At 35.1% G+C, this 20,455-nt stretch overlaps 1 protein-coding gene across 1 annotated transcript; it reads right to left on the minus strand.

Annotated features, from left to right (window-relative positions):
* Nucleotides 1-1,274: 1,274 nt before the first annotated feature.
* LOC129264967 (acetylcholine receptor subunit alpha-type unc-63-like) lies at nucleotides 1,275-11,317 on the minus strand. Its single transcript, XM_054902941.2, has 5 exons — nucleotides 11,191-11,317; nucleotides 8,264-8,308; nucleotides 6,477-6,583; nucleotides 4,128-4,836; nucleotides 1,275-2,945 (listed from the first exon to the last, which is right to left on the minus strand). The coding sequence occupies exons 1-5, from the start codon at nucleotides 11,284-11,286 to the stop codon at nucleotides 2,853-2,855; spliced, it is 1,050 nt and encodes a 349-aa protein (XP_054758916.2). The 5' UTR covers nucleotides 11,287-11,317; the 3' UTR covers nucleotides 1,275-2,852.
* Nucleotides 11,318-20,455: the final 9,138 nt, after the last annotated feature.

The raw sequence follows: 20,455 nt of genomic DNA on the forward strand, positions 1-20,455 counted from the left end.
GTACAAAATGGTACTCATAAAAAATAACAGAATTCATGTAAGAATATAGTCTGTATATCTATAAATGATGTCACACACAAGGTTTTATAAAATTAGTCAAAAAAAACCAGAACTATCCATAAACCCTGTAAATTCCTTTTTTTTTTGTTGCATAACTTTCAGTAAAAAATGTAATGTTAACAGGGCAAAGTTTGTCACCATTCAAAATGTCATAAAAAAGCTTATATAAAATCTTCGAAGATGAAAATTTCCCTCAGAATTGGTAATCTTGCTAAGTCCATATATTTGTGGTGAATATTATGAAGGTTGTATTAACACATGTACCTATATTCAAACTTTATTTACATTTATTAACATGTTAAAATAATACATTATGTTTCAAGATAAGTTCAATGAAATCAAGGTAACTACTATAATCATAACAGCTTCATATTTCAGTAATGAATCAATATCCCACTCTCAGTTCCCTCTTTCTTCTTCCCTCCCCCCCCCCCCTCTCTCTCTCTCTCTCTCTCTCTTCAATCTATACCTCCTCTCTCTTTCTTGTTTTTTCCCTCTCTTCCTCTCTTAACATCCTTAATTCCATTTCAGGATGTCCGATCTGAATGATTTCCCACTCTTTTACATACATGTATATATTATAAAGATGGTAGTGCATTATTACAGAACCAGCAGACAAGAATATATCATTACTGGCTTAAAATATGTATTAGGGTATCAGTAACAAAGACCCAAATGGTCCATGTAATTAAATTGGTAAAATTGCCAATTGGTCTACCCCTGCTTCATCTACTTTACTTTCAGTTTGGCTCATCTAACATGGTCAAACCCAACTTCATCTGCAACCAACCTCCACAACTAGTTCATCTACTGACTAGCTGGTCTAATTGCAATTTAACCATTTTCCCATTGTGGGTACTTTTCAGTAAAGGCTATAGGGGAGACCGGGGTTAGTCGGAACATTTTTGACAAAAATGGCTGTAAAATCCAAATAGATTTTATTCGAGAAACAATCAATATATCAGCTTGAAGCATATATCTAAGGGCTTCAAATGTACCCCATAAAATTTTTAACTCTATTATGGTTACTGAAAAAAATCCACCTTGAACAAGACCATCGCAAACGTTCCAATTGACCCCAATACGGGGTAAGTTGGAACATGGTATGGGGTAAGTTGGAACACTGCATGGTCAATTAAGAATGATACTAAAACTGTGTAAACTGTAATATTACATGGTTTTAGCCTATTTGCTTTATTTATTATTTTTTTTTTCTATTACTGTATACAGCCACTCACGCAAGCAGACTGTGTAGTAGAATTCCGCATATTTGGGTGCGTTTGATTTTACATACAATTAAGTGTACTATCAGCAATTTCATGTACTTCTGCATCAAATTTACAAGACAAAAATTAATTGTTTATATTTTTTTCATTAATTAATTATGCAAATAAGCATATGAAATTTGCCCTAAATTTTTTTTGTATGTTTTTGCCTTTAACTCTATCAAGCTAGTAGAATGCAAATTTTTGGTGAGAGTATCAATTTTCACATTTATAACAAATATCCACAAAAAATTGCAAAAAATATAATTTCTTATGTATTTTTTTTTTTTTTTTTGTATTTCTTTGTTTTTTCGAACCTATGTTTTTTCCGATGAACTTTGTCGGGACTCTTTTGCGATCATAAATAGCATAAAATAAATCTATTTGAACCAACAAAAGTAATAAATAATCGTACATTTATGACTTTTGGTTGAAAAACACAATTTGCATTGACCTTGTACATGGAATCACGTTTTTGAGCAATTTTGGGTCCGACATGCACGTACAAAATGTTGCGTAATTTCAAAAACCGCGCACACAGGCACCGCAAATTTGGTCTCAAATGATGCGCAAGACTTGAAAGTAAAAAGTCAGCGAGTAGTGTAGTCAAAAAAAATTTCGCGCGACAGCGTAGTGACCTTAAATGCACACTCAGACCTAACTAATAAACAAAACAAGCATGATATACAATACATGTTCAGAAGAGTGTGAAATACTATAAATATTTTTATTCATAATTATGTTTGGGGTAAGTTGGAACATGTTCCAACTAGCCCCTTCAATTTTTTTCCAACTAACCCCGGAGGCCCATTTGACGTTTATAAGCTTACAGCACAAAAAAGGGACTTCACCATGGCATATTAATAACCTCATTTTGTAGCTTGGTACAAGTGTCTATCATCTTGTCTTCAGATTTCATGCACTACCTTAACATAAACCTGGTGCAAACTCTGTATCATCAAGTTCTATTCATTCAGGTAAATCTAAACTATAGGCATCAAGCAATGCCATCATTTGTCATGAAAACCCTGCACATATGCCTGTACTCTCACAATGCTGATGTCACTTGACTACATTTTGAATTCATCTTTTTCCAAGAGTAAAGATGTATAATCAATCCACCCATTCACATTTTGTTAAAAAAGATATAGTTTGATACCCCTTCTAGAATCTGAATAACAAATAGCAATGCTTGCTTTCCATAGTAAAGAACAATTTGAATCAATGGCAACTCTTAAAGATATGAACCAGGGGTGATTCACTAAGATCTAAAATGAATTTAAAATACTGAATAAATTTCATTCAATTTTCGAGAGATGGAATCAATTTTACAAGATATTGCAAGGCTACAGCCTCTTCAAATTAACGTAAGCTCATAATGAAGAATCTCCAGTTGTCTCCATTAGAAATACTTCATATAGTCTTATTTTACATGATGATGTTATCATTTGAAGCCTTGGATAATGATACTGGCATCACACCCAGGTATGAGTATCATGTCCTCAAAAACAGGAAACGTGCACATTTTCAAGAGAACAGTGTTGCCAAGCCGACAATGTATAAGGAGATGAAAATGATGAACATAACAGCATCTGGTATTGTTGATACAAGTTTCTTTTCCTGTAGCATAAAAAAAGGAATTATTATAACAGATGGGCATTAGAATACCGGTACATATGCCAACGAGAGTGGGGGATGACACAGTGAGGGAGAGAGAGAGATGTAGAGAGGAAGGAAAGCGAGCGAGAGAGGGGTGGTGTACACGAGGACATTACTAATACCTCAGTCACATTTGTTCTACGGCGGCCGTACAGCGAGTCGAGAACAGCCTTTCTATTCATTTTTATTTAAACCACCTATATGTAACTATTACAAGAAAATGTTAAAACACCTGTTATCAACTCGGCGTACGGCCGCCTTAGAGCCAATGTGAATGAGGTATAAGTAGTAAGCTTTTTTCGTTTATAAACATACAAATTTATGCATGATTTAAAAAATTGGTATTATTAATGACAACCCTGGCACATGCTTGTCTGAAATAACAAAAATTATTCATACAAACTGAGTTCCAAAAAATAGCATGAGAGCTAGAGTAGCTATGAAGTGTAACAAGAAAACTGGATACAGTGAACATGAAAACGAGCAAAAAAAATGTTCAAAATCAAATGGAAGATTAGAAGTCATGTATCTTTATATCTTTGTATAGTCTTATTTCTGGGTTTTTTTTAATGAAAGAACAGTGACATCATCCAGGGTGATTGTGATTCCTTTCCCAGGGCAGTAGATCAATTCATGTGCAATAATGATTATAGAGGGGATGGAAATCTCATCAAATCATGTAGACGGCACATAAACATGCATTTCTTTCTCTTCCTGTTTAGAGTTTTTACATTATAGTCATGACAATGTGTAACATTTCATTTTAGCTGGATAAATTCTGCTACTTTTCAATAAAAATGTCAATAGACATTATAATGCACCAGAAATTATTTTTTCCAGGGGCTAAAATGCTGTTTTCCCAGGAGTAATAAAATTCGTACCTGGAATATAGCTATGATGACAACACTATGATTACAATATATGCAAGACAATTATATAATTTCCATTTGATAAATAAACACTAATTGTATACTGAAGATATTGATATATTGAGCACTTTCTATTAGTTGATGTGGTGCTTTATAAATAACCAAGGAGTTGCCACCAATGTTATCATTTCTTTCTTCAGATACTAGAAAATAATGCTATTGTTAGTCTTTTGGCTCTCAATATCCCGAACAGCAAATATATTAAACAACTTACAGCTATGGTCAACAACTGCTCCCCATCCTCTTCAGTATTGCCCTCTTTAGTTTTGAATCTCTTCAGCAATGGAAGGACGAAGAACAACAATAAAACAGCAGCAATGATGAGAAAAATGTAAACCGTTGAAAAGAGCATAAAGTTGTACAAGTCTGTTTGTTCATGGGACTGGATCTGCACGAGGACGCTGAATCCTGCAAGGATGAGTTGTCCAAGAAAAGCCATCCCTACCATAAGAATCCTCTCTCCTGCCATTGGTGGGAGAAAGAACACACCCAGTGCTGCAAGTGATGTCATGATGGACGGTGCCACTAACTGAATAGGGGTGTTTGACGTTTCTGTGTTACTGATCATGTTAAAGTTGAAGGTTGCCAAGGAGATCGGTCCATGGGGGCTTGGTCTTGATTGCACCTCCTGCTTGATAATCACTCCATCCAGCCACCACTCATCCTTAATGTCTTCAAGAGCTGTGACATCAGGTGGTGTGGCGTGGTACAAAATGGCGGCATGAGACTGTATTGCACAACCCATTTTCAAAGTACACCTCCGTCTCGTCTTTCCATTCATTTCATCGTCCAAACCATTGCTGCTTTCGTCACTTGGCTTCCCTTTGACACATGGTAGAGAGGCCTCCATGATACTCACGTCGGCCACCTTTCCACTCGCAAAAACAAGAACATTTTTAGAGCTGGTCTCCTTGGTAGCTACCCTGAAGGAAAAACAATGATGAGAAATCACCAGAAAAAAGCATGTTTTAAGTTAAATATTATCTTTTTTCGTGAATCTTGTGAATACTGGGGTCTCTGAGAAGGCAGGATAAGAAGACAGACTGAATTTAGATGACCCTATTATGATAAAACCAAACTGAATTATAAAATCATTGTACAAGAACATCCTATTTATGTACATGTATGTGTACAGTAGATGCATTGGTTGTACATATCATTCTGGTCTAATTACCATTCGGTCTAATCAAAACTTGTTCTTATATATCCACTCAGGGTACTTGTCTATTTACCTGTTGGACATAAAGTTTGAAGAAAATACTCTGATTGGAATGTCTTCCAAACTTTTTAATTTGCTTCTTGAATGAACAATTGAATAGGAAGCAATAGAAATAAGCTCCTTCTCTGATGCTTTAGAATGTTTCAGCCTATTTTGCTGTTAAAACTGAGGATAGACTAGTCAGATCTAACTATGTTTTACATGTGTGTGTATTTTAAGAATTTGAAGTGAGATATCTAAACTCTTAAGGCTACATACTAAAACTTCTAAATTGATTTAGAAGAAATGAACCAAAAAAAATAATGGTAATATGTTGTTAACAATACTTCATATAACTATATTTATAGATCTTTAATATGGTTTACCACCTGTTGGTCTAATTGCTATTTGGTCCAATTAACACTTAGGGGGTGTGGCAAGAAAGTATTTGCGATCAATTTGCAAATATTCTGTTGCAATTTTACAATTGATGGATCAACTTTAGTTATAGCAAATCAGATTAAACTTCTTGTTTCATGGAGTAGATTAGCAATCAATCGCAAATTTGCAATTAATTGCACGGCATATGCTTGATTTCGGGAACGAAAATAGACTTGCTATTGATCGCAAGTTTCTTGCAACGCTTAGTCTAATATCCATGGGCTACTTGTCATTTTCTGAGTATTAGACAAACTAGCGTAATTAGAAAATTGAAGGATGTAGGCTGTTGAAGTAACAACTTAATCAACTACTGATATGCCTATGTTGTAGTCGTTGATGTTGATGTTATATTGGATGAAACCAAACATGTATTAGGTGAACTGAGAGTGACAACTATTCTTCTGATTATGAATTTACATAAATAATTTTTAAAGCAGTTTTGATATATTTCTACAAAACTTGTTAGTAACACCCACAGATCCTGAAAGCTTAGAGCCTTAAGCTTTTTCAACTTCATATTAGGAAATTAAACAATATGTCACCATGTCCAAGTGGAATATACTGTGTTTAATAGGAAGCCAAAATTGTGATGAGGGTTGCATTTTTCTGCCCATTAAAAAGATTTTAACAAGTCTTCTCAAAATATCTTTCTTCTCTTTGTCAACCTGTGTACTTTTCCAATGTAAATATTTGTTATCGGAATAGGCTCAATTTTTGGTGTACTTAGCAGTTTCATTGATAGAAACTCCATTCCATTAAATCTCAGAGCACATTGTGTATTCATTTTTGCAATCATCTTATTTCATCTTCATGTTTTGAAAGATGTATGAAAACTATTTTTTGATATTGCAAGTGTCTAATTGTAGTGATCTCATCTGAGGCAAGGAGCAATATGAAATTACATGGATGATTACTTTGACATACCCCATGTGTAATGTAGTATCAGGTTCCCAAACAGCATGTCTTGGAATGTAGATAGATGTGATGTTATACTCCTCCATGTCCCAAGATAGTGTTTGGTCCATCCAGCTCTGTACGATGAAGATGCATGTGCAAGAGACGATAGGGAGAGTACAGGAAGGAGAGAGTATCAGAAGAGGGTGGAGAAGAGTGGGAATGTACAATTAGAAAGCAACTTGTTTAACGATTTTCACGTTCGGCTCACTACTCTGTATATCTCTCAATTCGCAAATAATAGCGCAACAAATTTAACATTTAAAGGTCAATTCCACCCCAGAAAAATGTTGATTTGAATAAATAGAGAAAAATCAAACTAGCATAATGCTGAAAATTTCATCAAAATCGGATGTAAAATAAGTAAGTCATGACATTTTAAAGTTTCGCTTATTTTTCACAAAACAGTGATATGCACAACTCAGTGACATGCAAATGAGACAGACGATGATGTCCCTCACTCACTATTTATTTTGTTTTTTATTGTTTGAATTATATATACAATATTTCATTTTTTACAGATTTGACAAATAGGACCAACTTGACTGAAGCATATAATATTAAACAATGCTAATTCCACATGTTCAGGAACTAATCGCTGTTTTACTTGACAATGAGGAGAAAATTAGAATATTTAATATTTCATGTAATAAAATACAAAAGAAATAGTGATTGGATGACGTCATCAGTCTCCTCATTTGCATATCAACCAGGATGTGAATATAACTGTTTTGTGAAATTAAGCGAAACTTTAAAATATCATAACTTTCTTATTTTACATCCGATTTTGATGAAATTTTCAGAGTTATGCTTGTTTGGATTTTTCTCTTTTTATTCAAATCAACATTTTGTTGGGTTGGACTTGTCCTTTAAGAATGACAATTGCTAATGATGAGCATTGATTATTAATTGTCTTTCCATGACCTTATTCGGGGAATTCTACTTCAATAATCATTTGGTAGAAATACATATTTCCAATTGAAAAAATATAGGCCTAAGTTAAGGGCATTTTAAAGTTGCTAAAAAGTATTCCAAAATAATTATTCGAATTTTATGCTTGTATCGTAGCCACCTCACCACCCATTATAATTATGGACCAATATGTAGATCTATTTTGAATATATTTCCGAGCAACATTAATCGTTTACTGCTGAAAAATAAAACACATATACTTCAATTTTATTCACTAACAAAAACGATGCAGTGGGCGCTTTGTCCATGGCAAATGAAAGGGGAGGTTCCTTCGTGTATACCCGTGATTGATTTACAAGCTGCTGTGTGGATCTCACTAGAACATAATCTACCATCATTGTCTGGAAGATCATTAAATGATGGGAAATGGGGAAATAAAAGATAAATTTCATGAAGGTTTTGCGAAATAACAAAAATGAATGTTTATCATTTTCATTTTGTGACGTCATATGCGAACATCTGTCCCCGTAGGCCCATGTCCTGATTTCCACAACTTGCCATTAATTCGGGAATGTTTGATGATGACTAATTTGTATTTCTCTATAAAATGTGTATAAAATAATTCTCAGAGAAATTAACATGTTGCGAAACTGCTCGGACGTGACGTCAAGAACTTATACAATCATAAAATATCCATAACTTTGTTATTCTTTGATAGAATGCCGCTAAACCTTTATTAATATATTTTTCTTATTTCTACGTTTTTATTGTCACTAACTGGGTGTCAGGGTGGATTTCCCATTTTATAAAAACGACCTCCTTTGTTTCTAACAAAACAATATTACCTGATAAAGTCCAAAGCATACTTTTACGGTGCCATCCGCTTCATTCTATTGGGGAAATAGAAAAGAAAGGAATGTAAGTTAAAGGACAAGTCCACCTTAGCAAAAAGTTGATTTGAATAATAAGAGAAAAATCCAACAAGCATAACACCGAAAATTTCATCAAAATCAGATGTAAAATAAGAAAGTTATGACATTTTTAAGTTTCGCTTAATTTCACAAAACAGTTATATGCACATCCTGGTCGGTATGCAAATGAGGGGACTGATGACATCACTCACTCACTATTTCTTTTGTATTTTATTGTATGAAATATTAATTATTCTAATTTTCTCCTCATTATTCTGTGAGACAAAGTTTGATTCCTCCCTGAATTGTTATAACATCTTATGGTTGAGTTAAGTTGGTCCTTAATGTCAAATTGGTAAAAATTGAATATTGTATATTTCAAACAATAAAAAACAAAAGAAGTAGTGAGTGATGGACATCATCGACTCTCTCATTTACAAGTCACCGAGTTGTGCATAACTGTTTTGTGAAAAATAAGCGAAACTTTAAAATGTCATAACTTTCTTATTTTAAATCCGATTTCAATGAAATTTTCAGCATTATGCTTGTTTGATTTTTCTCTATTGATTCAAATCAACATTTTTCTGGGGTGGACTTGACCTTTAAGTGTGCTGTTGGGGACATGCATTACAGGGGGGAGGGGGTGGTGTTGATATTTAGGTACATAAATTATGCTAACTTCTAGAATCTGACAATGCACCTTTGTGTTGCAAACTCCCGAGGACCTTTTCATGAAAGTTGTTATCGCGAACACCTTGTCATTTCCCGACAGTCACCGAAGTTAAAGGGATGGTCTGGGCTGAAAAAAAAAATCTAAATAAATACAGTGCGTTTCAAAAAAAAAGTTTACACTTAGAAAAAATCTTATAAAATTACACATTTGTAATATCCTGAAGATTTTTCCACTTTTTAACATTGGTACAGATCCATTCAAGCAAATGATGATAAAACTGACGAAAAATATTTCCGCTTGAGTGAGCACCACTTACTTTTGAAAAGTGAGTGAAAAATGATTTGCGCAGAACTTTGAAATAGTTATGCGAATAAAAGTAGACCTTAATCATGAAGAACACGTGGAAATTAGCTAGTAAAATTGATTTGAAGATATCTTTTACCTTTTTTAATTTGTTTCCTTGCCCAAAACACTTCAAAATGCGCATTGAACCCCACCCCACTCCCCACACACCGAGGCCATTGTGACGTTATTTGCTTTACACTGAGCTGTGATTTACCTGAAATGGTTTAGGATTGATTTTCATTTTGATAATCATTGTCAAGCTTGGGAAAAGTGTGAAGAAACAACTATTAAATGTAAAATGAAATGTAAACCCACTTTAAATGATAAAAACTTAGTAAAAAAAGATGCTGGAGATGTCTGATATAGACTTTTGTTCAGATTCAGTTATTTCCTCAGATCCAGCTGACACAAAAAGGATAAAGGTTGTGCTTACTAAGTGTTACAAAATTGTTACAAAATGCTTGAATGTATCCGTTTCATTTCAATTGACTAAAAGTACAAGGAAAAATGTATGAGAAATGTTTCGCAGGGTAAGTTTGATTTCGCCCTTTCCTCTTGACACAGCGTGAAAACAAGCATTTCTGCGCAAACAGATTTCTTCGAGCTTTACGAAAATGGACAGTGCTCACTCAAGTGTAACATTCTGTCAAAACTTTTACTTTCATTGGATAGATGAGACCCAAACCCAAGATTATATGTGAAAAAATTACCCACATGTTGTATTTTTTTAAATTCCCAGGGCTTTTTCAAAGTGTAAACTTTTTTTTTATACGCACTGTAGAGTAAAATTCACAGAGCAAAATGCTGAAAATTTCATCAGAATCGGAAAACAAACAACAAAGACATTGAATTTTAAAGTTTATCAATATTTTGTGAAAACAGTTATATGCACATCGTCATGAATATTCATTAGGTGAGCTGATGATGTCACATCCCCACTTTCCTTTTACTTATGTTATTACATGGAATCACAAATTTTTCATTTTTTCTCACATGTGTAAATGGTGTGTCTCCATTATGATGAAATAAGTTGCAGCATAAATAACTAATGCACTTAATCAGTTGTCAATCCAATTGTTTCAGTTCTCGGTAGAAAAAAAATGAATAAACCTAATTTCATATAATAAAATACAAAAGAACAAGTGGGATATGACATCACCAACCCACCTAATGAATATTCATAAAGACATGCCTAGCACTGTTTCACATGAATAATGCAAATCTTTAAAATTCAATCACTTTGTTATTTGTTATCCGATTTTGATAAAATTTTCAACATTTTGCTTTGTGAATTTTACTCTATTTATTGAGATATAGATATCTCCAGCCTAGCTGGACCATCCCTTTAGAGTCTGACAACATGTGCGTCTTATAACCAATCAAAATGAAGGAAAGAAAACATTTACCGGGTCATGATTAACATGTAGATTTAAACCGAATTATTCTACAATCTTCGAAAAATATGTTTTTAACAACAAGTTTGATCCATGGAATACTTCGACGTTTTATTATCGCCCTTTAATAGTTTTGAAAGCCCCAAAGTAGCAGAATTCTATAAGGACATTTCGAACAATCCCCGACCAAAATTTGCTTCATGCTACCCGTTAATAAAAAATTGGCCCTTCCTGATTTTGTTGGTGATTTTTTTTTTTAAGAGGGGGTGGTCAGATAAAATTTTGTGACAGTTTGTATTCCCCTGCTCTGACAGGTTTTAAATTTACCCTCAAGTCAGTGAAGAGCGCTCTTGCTTACGTACTTGAGGTTGGCCTGAAAATTGAAGGATGCGTTTTGGGTTTTTTTAAATAATAATCAATAATAAACAATAATCAGGATCTATTCTTACCACTTGCCCAATTTGATGTATAGATAACGCGACATTGATGGTAACAGCCACCGTATCTTGGTTGGGTGACATCAGCGCCTGGTAATCCATTAACATCTTCGTATATAGGCGCGATCGAACAGTATTGCCCGCTAATAGAAGAAATAAAATATATAAGCAATGGAATAATTAATTAAATAGCCTCATCCCCTTTCCCTCCCCATATACTACTACTACTACTACTACTACTACTACTACTACTATACTACTACTACTACTATACTACTACTACCACTACCACCACTACCACCACTACTACTACTACTACTACTACTACTACAACTACTACGACTACTACCACTACCACCACTACTACTACTATACTACTACTACTACTACAACTACTACGACTACTACCATTACCATGCACCACTACCACCACTACTACCACTACCATGCACCACTACTACTACTACTACTTTGTACTAATGTTGTTGTTGTTGTTATTGGTGGTGGTGGTGGTGTGCTGCATGCTGCTACTACTATTACTTGTACCTACTATACACCTACCACCACTTTGTTGCCGTTACTATTTTCTCCATATCCTGATAACATAAGATGCTCATAGTGGTTGTGTAAAATCCTTCACTTTCTCCAGGGATCAGTGTGGCGATCGGAATAGGAGATTGCCATTTAAACGAGAAACCAGATATCGATGATGAGGGGATGAGCCTCACCTCACCCCACCCCACTCTCCTGCCCTATTTTCATCTCTCGGTGCCCCTTGATGAATTCAACCATGGACCTATAGGTCCATGATTCAACCACCTCGACTATCCATCCATACTTTTTACATTCAGCGCAATATTTTTATTTTTTTCGGAAAGAGAGTGAAATTATACCCTTGCGTGTACGGAGTTGATTTATAGCATGAGGCGTGTGATCATGACCATTGACCTGCCTTTTAATCCGAAAAATAAGAACATTGTAGGCATCCTGTTGTGATCTCTGCTGTTCTAATCTCTGTTACCAACAATGTCATTGTTTGACTCTCAATCATATCATGTATTGAATTACTTTCCATGAAAAACTTATTTATCAACATGGAGTCATTGGGCGCAAACAGCAGAAGTCGCAATTGATAAAAATGTTAGAAATATTCGCGGAAGCAGGTGGATATTATATTTATGGAATTGAGTTTCACAAAAAAATGATACCAGGGATGAATTTGCCGTTATTAAGTTATTTTTTAGTTTGTTATTCTTCCATTTCCGGTTGTAGCTTATGCTAAATTCAGCCAATTCAGCGCGTAATTAGATAACTCCTTCAATTTTTTTCAAAGGATTCTTTAAGAATTTGTTTCCCTTTTTAAAGATATGTTTTCGATTTTCTTTCTTTTCCTCTCATTCCGTATCTTCTTTGATTTTTGTCATGTTTTTTTTTATAATAATTCCAGTCTTCATCATCTAAGTGTCCGAGTCGTCAACAATCGAATATTTTCAAAACATGCTCATGATTATTGCTAAAATACTTGTTTTTCAATTTCTTTCTTCTTCTTATTCTATTTTATTTTTTGGGGGGGTGGCTTATCAAAATTGTTGTCGATTCTCGCGTCACCAGAAAATACATCAGTACCAAAACTTGAATACATGAGCTTCAAATTCCTTCACCATTATCTCCACAATACATGTATCTTGTAATAAGGCATTAAATCCCATAAAATTATGTACACAATTTAATTCATTTTTCGAAAAGCGTAATAGATACCAATAAAAATTATTATTATAATAATAACAACAACAATAAATACTAATAATTATGATAATGATAATAACGATAATGATGATGATGATGATGATGATGAAGATGATGCTGATGATGATGATGATGATGATATTTCATAAATCAAAAGTGTTGGTAAAATAAAAGATGACGACGGTGACGACCACGAGGATGATGATGGTAATGGTAATGCTGATGATGGTAATAATAAAAAAATATATATATTTCATAAATCAAAAGCGTTGATAAAGTAAAGGATGGCGGCGGGCCGTTGAAGACGATTACGACGATGATGACGATGATGGTTATGATGATGATGGTGGTGGTGGTAGTAGTGATGATTATGGTGATGAAGATGGTGAAAGTGATGATGATGATGCTGATGATAGTAGTAGTGATAATGATAATAATGGTGATGATGATGATGATGATGGTGGTGGTGATGATGATTATGATAATTAGAAATTTATATAAAATAGGCTCAAAAATCCAGATACCAATATTGATACCGGTCAATGTTATTACAATTTCATTTTCTGACTGTATAACGTTATTGTTTGTCCATCATCCCTAATTAATTCACGCATGAGTCGGCCATTATATTTCGAGTGTTCAGTAGAACGAAAATAATTAATTGCAAAATAAATTGATTGTTGAAACACGAGGATGACACGGACTTCTGCAGATAGTTTCACCATTAAAGCGTGGCATGCAAAATAAAGGCCGTTTAAAATTGGGAATATAGGCCTATACTGATATCTGATACTTTATATTGACTGAGTGGAATTTCGTTTAAGGGCATTTTGTACTATCGCCAAGGGAAAGGAACCGTTTTGCCACCTCTTGCCTATGTGTTTGAAATCAATCATACCATTCACAAATATAACACTCGAAATAGTAAAAAAAAATCATATCTAACCCATATAAATAAACAGTATATGCAAAAATCAGTCAGATATACAGGCCCACAGTATGGAACTCATTGCCAATTTCTATTACCATGATTACGGGGAACGTCTTCTTGAATACTTGAATTCTTGAATAAAAATCTTATAGTTTATTTGTTATCATATTAATTAATTTCCATCTTGTACCTAAAACCATTCAATATTTACAATGATGGAATCTATGTAAAATTCCACCAGATTGAGAGATGGGGGTGGGGTTAGAACGAGGGGACAGGGGAGGGGGCAAGACGTTGAATTCAAATACATGCGCCATTTATATATTATCATTACACTCTATTATCTGTATTTAATTCACCTTTTGGACTAAAAAGCTTTCTATACAGATGTTTCTTTTACACATATTTTATGATCAATAATGCTTATTTTTCTTGTATATACATGTGTATTTCGTGAATGTACATATTTTGATGTTTTTAATGGAAAAGAATAAACAAATCAAGTGGAATAGGCGGGATAATGTCAAATAGTTACTGGTTGCCCGAAACATAATTATTACATGTGCATCTACCGTTAACTTGTGAACGCATTTTTATAACCAACAAAGTGTATATCTGCAGATGATGTAGTTGATATCCTGCGAACTCAGATCTGTTTACATCTTGCAATTATTAATATAATAATTTATATAACTTTTAAATAGTGCAATTCTCAAACCTGTAAGGACTCTCAATGTATAAAACTCCCAAAACAACAAAAACGGTAATAACATGGGGGTTAACTACCGGAATAATATTATTCAAAGCTGTATTAAACCCCCCCCCCCCCTCCCCCGATGAGAATGTCTTAAGCAAGGTTTCCACTTTGGCGAGTTGGAGTTGCGAGTCATACGCGAGCTGCGCGAGCTCTAACTCGCCTTAGCTCGCACAAGCTCGCGTGAAATTTACATTTTCCCCTGGAATTTGCTTGAGTGACAAACGACTCAACATCGAGTTCACTACGCTCGTTGTACGAGTGAACCGAGCGCGAAACGAGTCAGACCGAGCTTAGTATGAGTTGCGGTGACCTTTATACGACTTAAAGCGAGCTATGAACGAGTTATAAAGATTTTGTTACGAGTGATAAGAGTTTCATACGACCAAGGGGCGGGAAATGCACATTTTTGGCACTCAAAGATGGATGCCGGCGGAAGCGGCGTCAACACCAAATCTTAACCGAAGGTTAAGTTTTTAAAATGGCATCATAACTTAGAAAGTATATGGACCTAGTTCATGAAACTTGACCATAAGGTTTATCAAGCATTATAAAAGATCCTTCTCGAGTTTCAGGTCACAAGACCAAGGTCAGAGATCATTTATGGTCAATGAACGTAGACCATGTTTAGGGAATCAACATCAAAATCTTAACCTACGGTTAAGTTTTTGAAATGTCATCATAACTTAGAAAATATATGAACCTTTTTCATGAAACGTGGACATAAGGTTATTAAAGTATATAAACATCCTGCTTGAGTTTCAAGTCACAAGTCAATTAGGGTCAATGCATGGACTTTGGCCAATTGGGGTATTTGTTAAATTAACATAACTTTGAAAGTTTATGAATCTGATTCATGAAACTTGAACATAAGAGTAATCAGGTATCACTAAACATCCTGTGCAGATATCAGGTCACATGTCCAAGGTCAAAGGTCAATGAACTTTAGTGATGTTCGGGTGATCTGTTGAATTACCATCATAACTTTAAAAGTTTATAGATCTGATTCATGAATCTTGGACATAAGAGTAATCAAGTATTCCTGAACATCCTGTGCGAGTTTCAGGTCACATGACGAAGGTCAAAGGTCATTTAAGGTCAATAAACTTTGGCCATGTTGGGGGTATTTGTTGAATTACCATCATAACTTTGAAAGCTTATGGATATGATTCATCAACTTGGATATTAGAGTAGTCAAGTATCACCGAACATTTCATGCCAGTTTCAGGTCACATGACCAATGTCAAAGGTCATTTAAGGTTATTGAACTTTGATCATTTTGGAGATTAATACTATAGTGCTGTCATAACTTTCAAAGTTTAGATACAGTTTATAAAATGTGGATATAGGGGTAATCTAGTATCACTCACAAGTCTTAGGTCACATGATAAAGGTCAAATGTCATTTATTGTCAATGAACGTAGTATTGTATCAATGTATGAATGGTGTTTTTGTGAATAATTATTTTATAATAGTTTTCAGAGTCAGCACTACTTCTATATTGGGTAGCGTGATGCAGGTGAGACTGCCAGAGGCGCTCCACTTGGACCTTAATTGTCTATAATTTGGTGTCTTGTTCTTTTACCTTGGCTCTGCTCGTCATTGACCTCCTCTTCCGTTTCAATTGTCCCTTCCTGCACTTCTTCTACCCTTGTTTGAATGTCATCTTCTTTCGCTGTTTCCTATCTGAATGGCCACAACTCTTGGATCTTTTGGATCGAGGCATATTTCTCTCCTTATTTGTTGAAAGTTGTAATAATGCAGTTGGAACAGCCTTTTTTAAAGTACGATGACTGCGTCGGTCAGTTAAAATGTGCGCTCACTTTAAAATAAACTCCTCAAAAAAAGTTTGGAAATTCGACTTTAATCAAAACTCCCTCCTCAGTTTTAGTAAATATCAATTGTTATTAATATCAATGAATAGATCATTTAAGTGTCTTTAAAATGATACCCTACATGATATGATTATGGTTCACATGGAGGTGCAGTGCCTTGAAATGTAGGGCAAGGTCAAAATTCAATATTAAGTTGCAAAGAGACACAATATTGAAAGTCACTGTTCCTTTTTCCGTGGTGATGAGTGAGTATTTTAAGCGGTTTCTTTTGAGTTCGATCGGTAATCCCGCCTCGGTTTTAGTAAATATCAATGTTGAATTAATATCAATGAATAGATCATTTAATTTTCTTTTAAAAGATACTTTCCATGGTATGATTTTTGCTCACATGGAGGTGCAGTGCCTTGAAATGCGGGGCACGGTCAAAATTCAAAATTTGCAAAATGACACAATATTGAAAGTCACTGTTCTTTTCTTTCATGATGATGAGTGAGATTATCAGCAATTGTTTTCATGCACTTTAACATCAACATTTAAATGGAATCAAACACACCTCTGCACAAGCAAACACACAGCAATCAAACATAAACCACAACAAAACATTATGAAATGAAAAAGCAGGGGTTTGATTTGAATGGATTTTCATCTTTATTGACACAGACAAAAAAATCATGTTCTGTATTGACCCTTCATGATTACTTCTGCTCGTTTTGCAGCTTTTTACTTCAGACCTCATCCAACACTTATTAATTTTGCTCTTTTTTTATGGCATGATCATAACAAGCATGGGATCATTTTAAAGAGAATCAAATGATCTTTTGAAAGATATCAAATATGCATTGTGTAAAATTTGGAGTCGGGATAAATTAATGGCCAAACTCAGATTTCCAAACTTTTTTGCTCGTTTTGCAACTTTTCAATTCAGACTTTATCCAACACTTTTGAATCCTGCTCTTATCGTGATGGCATGATCATAACAAGCATGGTACCATTGTAAAGAAAATTGAATGACCTTTTAAATGATGTCAAATATGCAATGTGTAAATTTTGGAGTTGGGGAAAATTAATGGTCAAATTCAGATTTCCAAACTTTTTTGAGGGGTTTATATGTGGGGAAAATATAGATCACTGGACATTTATCATTCAGCTGGCATGCCTCTGAGCTATTGCAACGCACTCGGAATAAACTCATACGAAACTCGCTGTAACTCGGGGTGCTCGATCTAAAGTCGCGCTAATCTCGTGGGCACCTCCAGTTGATTCGTAAAACGATCGCAATGCTCGTATCTCGCTCTTGAAAACTCGGAATGCACTCGCGTATACTCAGATGTGGCGAGTTATTACGAGTTATTGTGAGTTTATCTCGAGCTTCTTACGAGTTATTGCGAGTACTGCGAGTATATAACGAGTTTAGGTGAGTTCAGCACGAGTTACAGCGAGTTAGCAAATTTTTTGAACATGTTCAAAATTTAGAAACTGCTCACGATTTCATGGAGAGTTGTCCCGAGCTTGAACGAGCTCCGCCGAGCCATGCCGAGTTGTCGCGAGTTATCCCGAGTTTCATGGTGAGCTTTATGCGAGTTATCGCGAGTGCCTCATTTTGGCAACTCGCTATAACTCGCCATAACTCGTGATGTTAACTCGCCAAAGTGGAAACCTTGCTTTAAGCAAGGTTTCCACTTTGGCGAGTTAACATCGCGAGTTATAGCGAGTTGCCAAAATGAGGCACTCGCGATAACTCGCATAAAGCTCACCATGAAACTCTGGATAACTCGCGACAACTCGGCATGGCTCGGCGGAGCTTGTTCAAGCTCGGGACAACTCTCCTTGAAATCGTGAGCAGTTTCAAAATTTTTGAACATGTTCAAAAATTTTGCTAACTCACTGTAACTCGTGCTGAACTCACCTAAACTCGTTATATACTCGCAGTACTCGCAATAACTCGTAAGAAGCTCGAGATAAACTCACAATAACTCGGAATAACTCGCCACATCTGAGTATACGCGAGTGCGTTCCGAGTTTTCAAGAGCGAGATACGAGCATTGCGATCGTTTTACGAGTCAACTGGAGGTGCCCACGAGATTAGCGCGACTTTAGATCGAGCACCCCGAGTTACAGCGAGTTTCGTATGAGTTTATTCCGAGTGCGTTGCAAGTGCTCAGAGGCATGCCAGCTGAATGATAAATGTCCAGTGATCTATATTTTCCCCACATATAAACCCCTCAAAAAAAGTTTGGAAATCTGAGTTTGGCCATTAATTTCTCCCAACTCCAAAATTTACACATTGCATATTTGACATCATTTAAAAGGTCATTCAATTATCTTTACAATGATACCATGCTTGTTATGATCATGCCATCACGAAAAGAGCAGGATTCAAAAGTGTTGGATGAAGTCTGAATTGAAAAGCTGCAAAACGAGCAAAAAAGTTTGGAAATCTGAGTTTGGCCATTAATTTCTCCCAACTCCAAAATTTACACAATGCATATTTGATATCTTTCAAAAGATCATTTGATTCTCTTTAAAATGATTCCATGCTTGTTATGATCATGTCATCAAAAAAAGAGCAAAATTGAAAAGTGTTGGATGAGGTCTGAAGTAAAAAGCTGCAAAACGAGCAGAAATAATCATGAAGGGTCAATACAGAACATGATTCTTTTGTCTGTGTCAATAAAGATGAAAATCAATTGAAATCAAACCCCTGCTTTTTCATTTCATAATGTTTTGTTGTGGTTTATGTTTGTTTGTTGTGTGTTTGCTTGTGCAGAGGTGTGTTTGATTCCATTTGAATGTTGATGTTAAGGTGCATGAAAACAATTGCTGAGAATCTCACTCATCATCATGGAAGAAAAGAACAGTGACATTCAATATTGTGTCATTTTGCAAATTTTGAATTTTGACCTTGCCCCACATTTCAAGGCACTGCACCTCCATGTGAGCCAAAATCATATCATGGAAAGTATCATTTTAAAGAAAATTAAATGATCTATTTATTGATATTAATTTAACATTGATATTTACTAAAACCGAGGCGGGATTACCGATCAAACTCAAAAGAAACCGCTTAAAAAACTCACTCATCACCACGGAAAAAGGAACAGTGACTTTCAATATTGTGTCACTTTGCAACTTAATTTTGAATTTTGACCTTGCTCCACATTTCAAGGCACTGCACCTCCATGTGAACCATATTCATATCATGTAGGGTATCATTTTAAAGAAAATCGAATGATCTATTCATTGATATTAATAACAATTGATATTTACTTAAACCGAGGAGGGAGTTTTGATTAAAGTCGGATTTCCAAACTCTTTTGAGGAGTTTATTTTAAAGTGAGAGCACATTTTAACTGACCCACGCAATGTACACGTACATTCAAAAAGGCTGCTGCCACTGCATTATTACAACTTTCAACAAATAAGGAGAGAAATATGCCTCGATCCAAAAGATCCAAGAGTTGTGGCCATTCAGATAGGGAAACAGCGAAAGAAGATGACATTCAAACAAGGGTACAAGAAGTGCAGGAAGAGACAATCGAAACGGAAGAGGAGGTCAATGACGAGCAGAGCCAAGGTAAAAGAACAAGACATCAAACTAGACAAGGTCCAAGTGGAGCGCCTCTGGCAGTCTCACCTGCATCACGCTATCCAATATAGTAGCAGTGCTGACTTTGAAAACTTCTATAAAATAATTATTCACAAAAACACCATTCATACAATGATACAATACTACGTTCATTGACAATTAATGACATTTGACCTTGATCATGTGACCTAAGACTTGTCAGTGATACTTGATTACCCCTATATCCACATTTTATAAACTGTATCTAAACTTTGAAAGTTATGACAGCAATATAGTATTAATCTCCAAAATGGCCAAAGTTCAATAACCTTAAATGACCTTTGACTTTGGTCATGTGACCTGAAACTGGCATGAGTTTTTCGGTGATACTTGACTACTCTAATATCCAAGTTGATGAATCATATCCATAAGCTTTCAAAGTTATG

This window comes from Lytechinus pictus, chromosome 7 (genome assembly GCF_037042905.1).
Source record: "Lytechinus pictus isolate F3 Inbred chromosome 7, Lp3.0, whole genome shotgun sequence".
Lineage (NCBI taxonomy): Eukaryota > Metazoa > Echinodermata > Echinoidea > Temnopleuroida > Toxopneustidae > Lytechinus > Lytechinus pictus.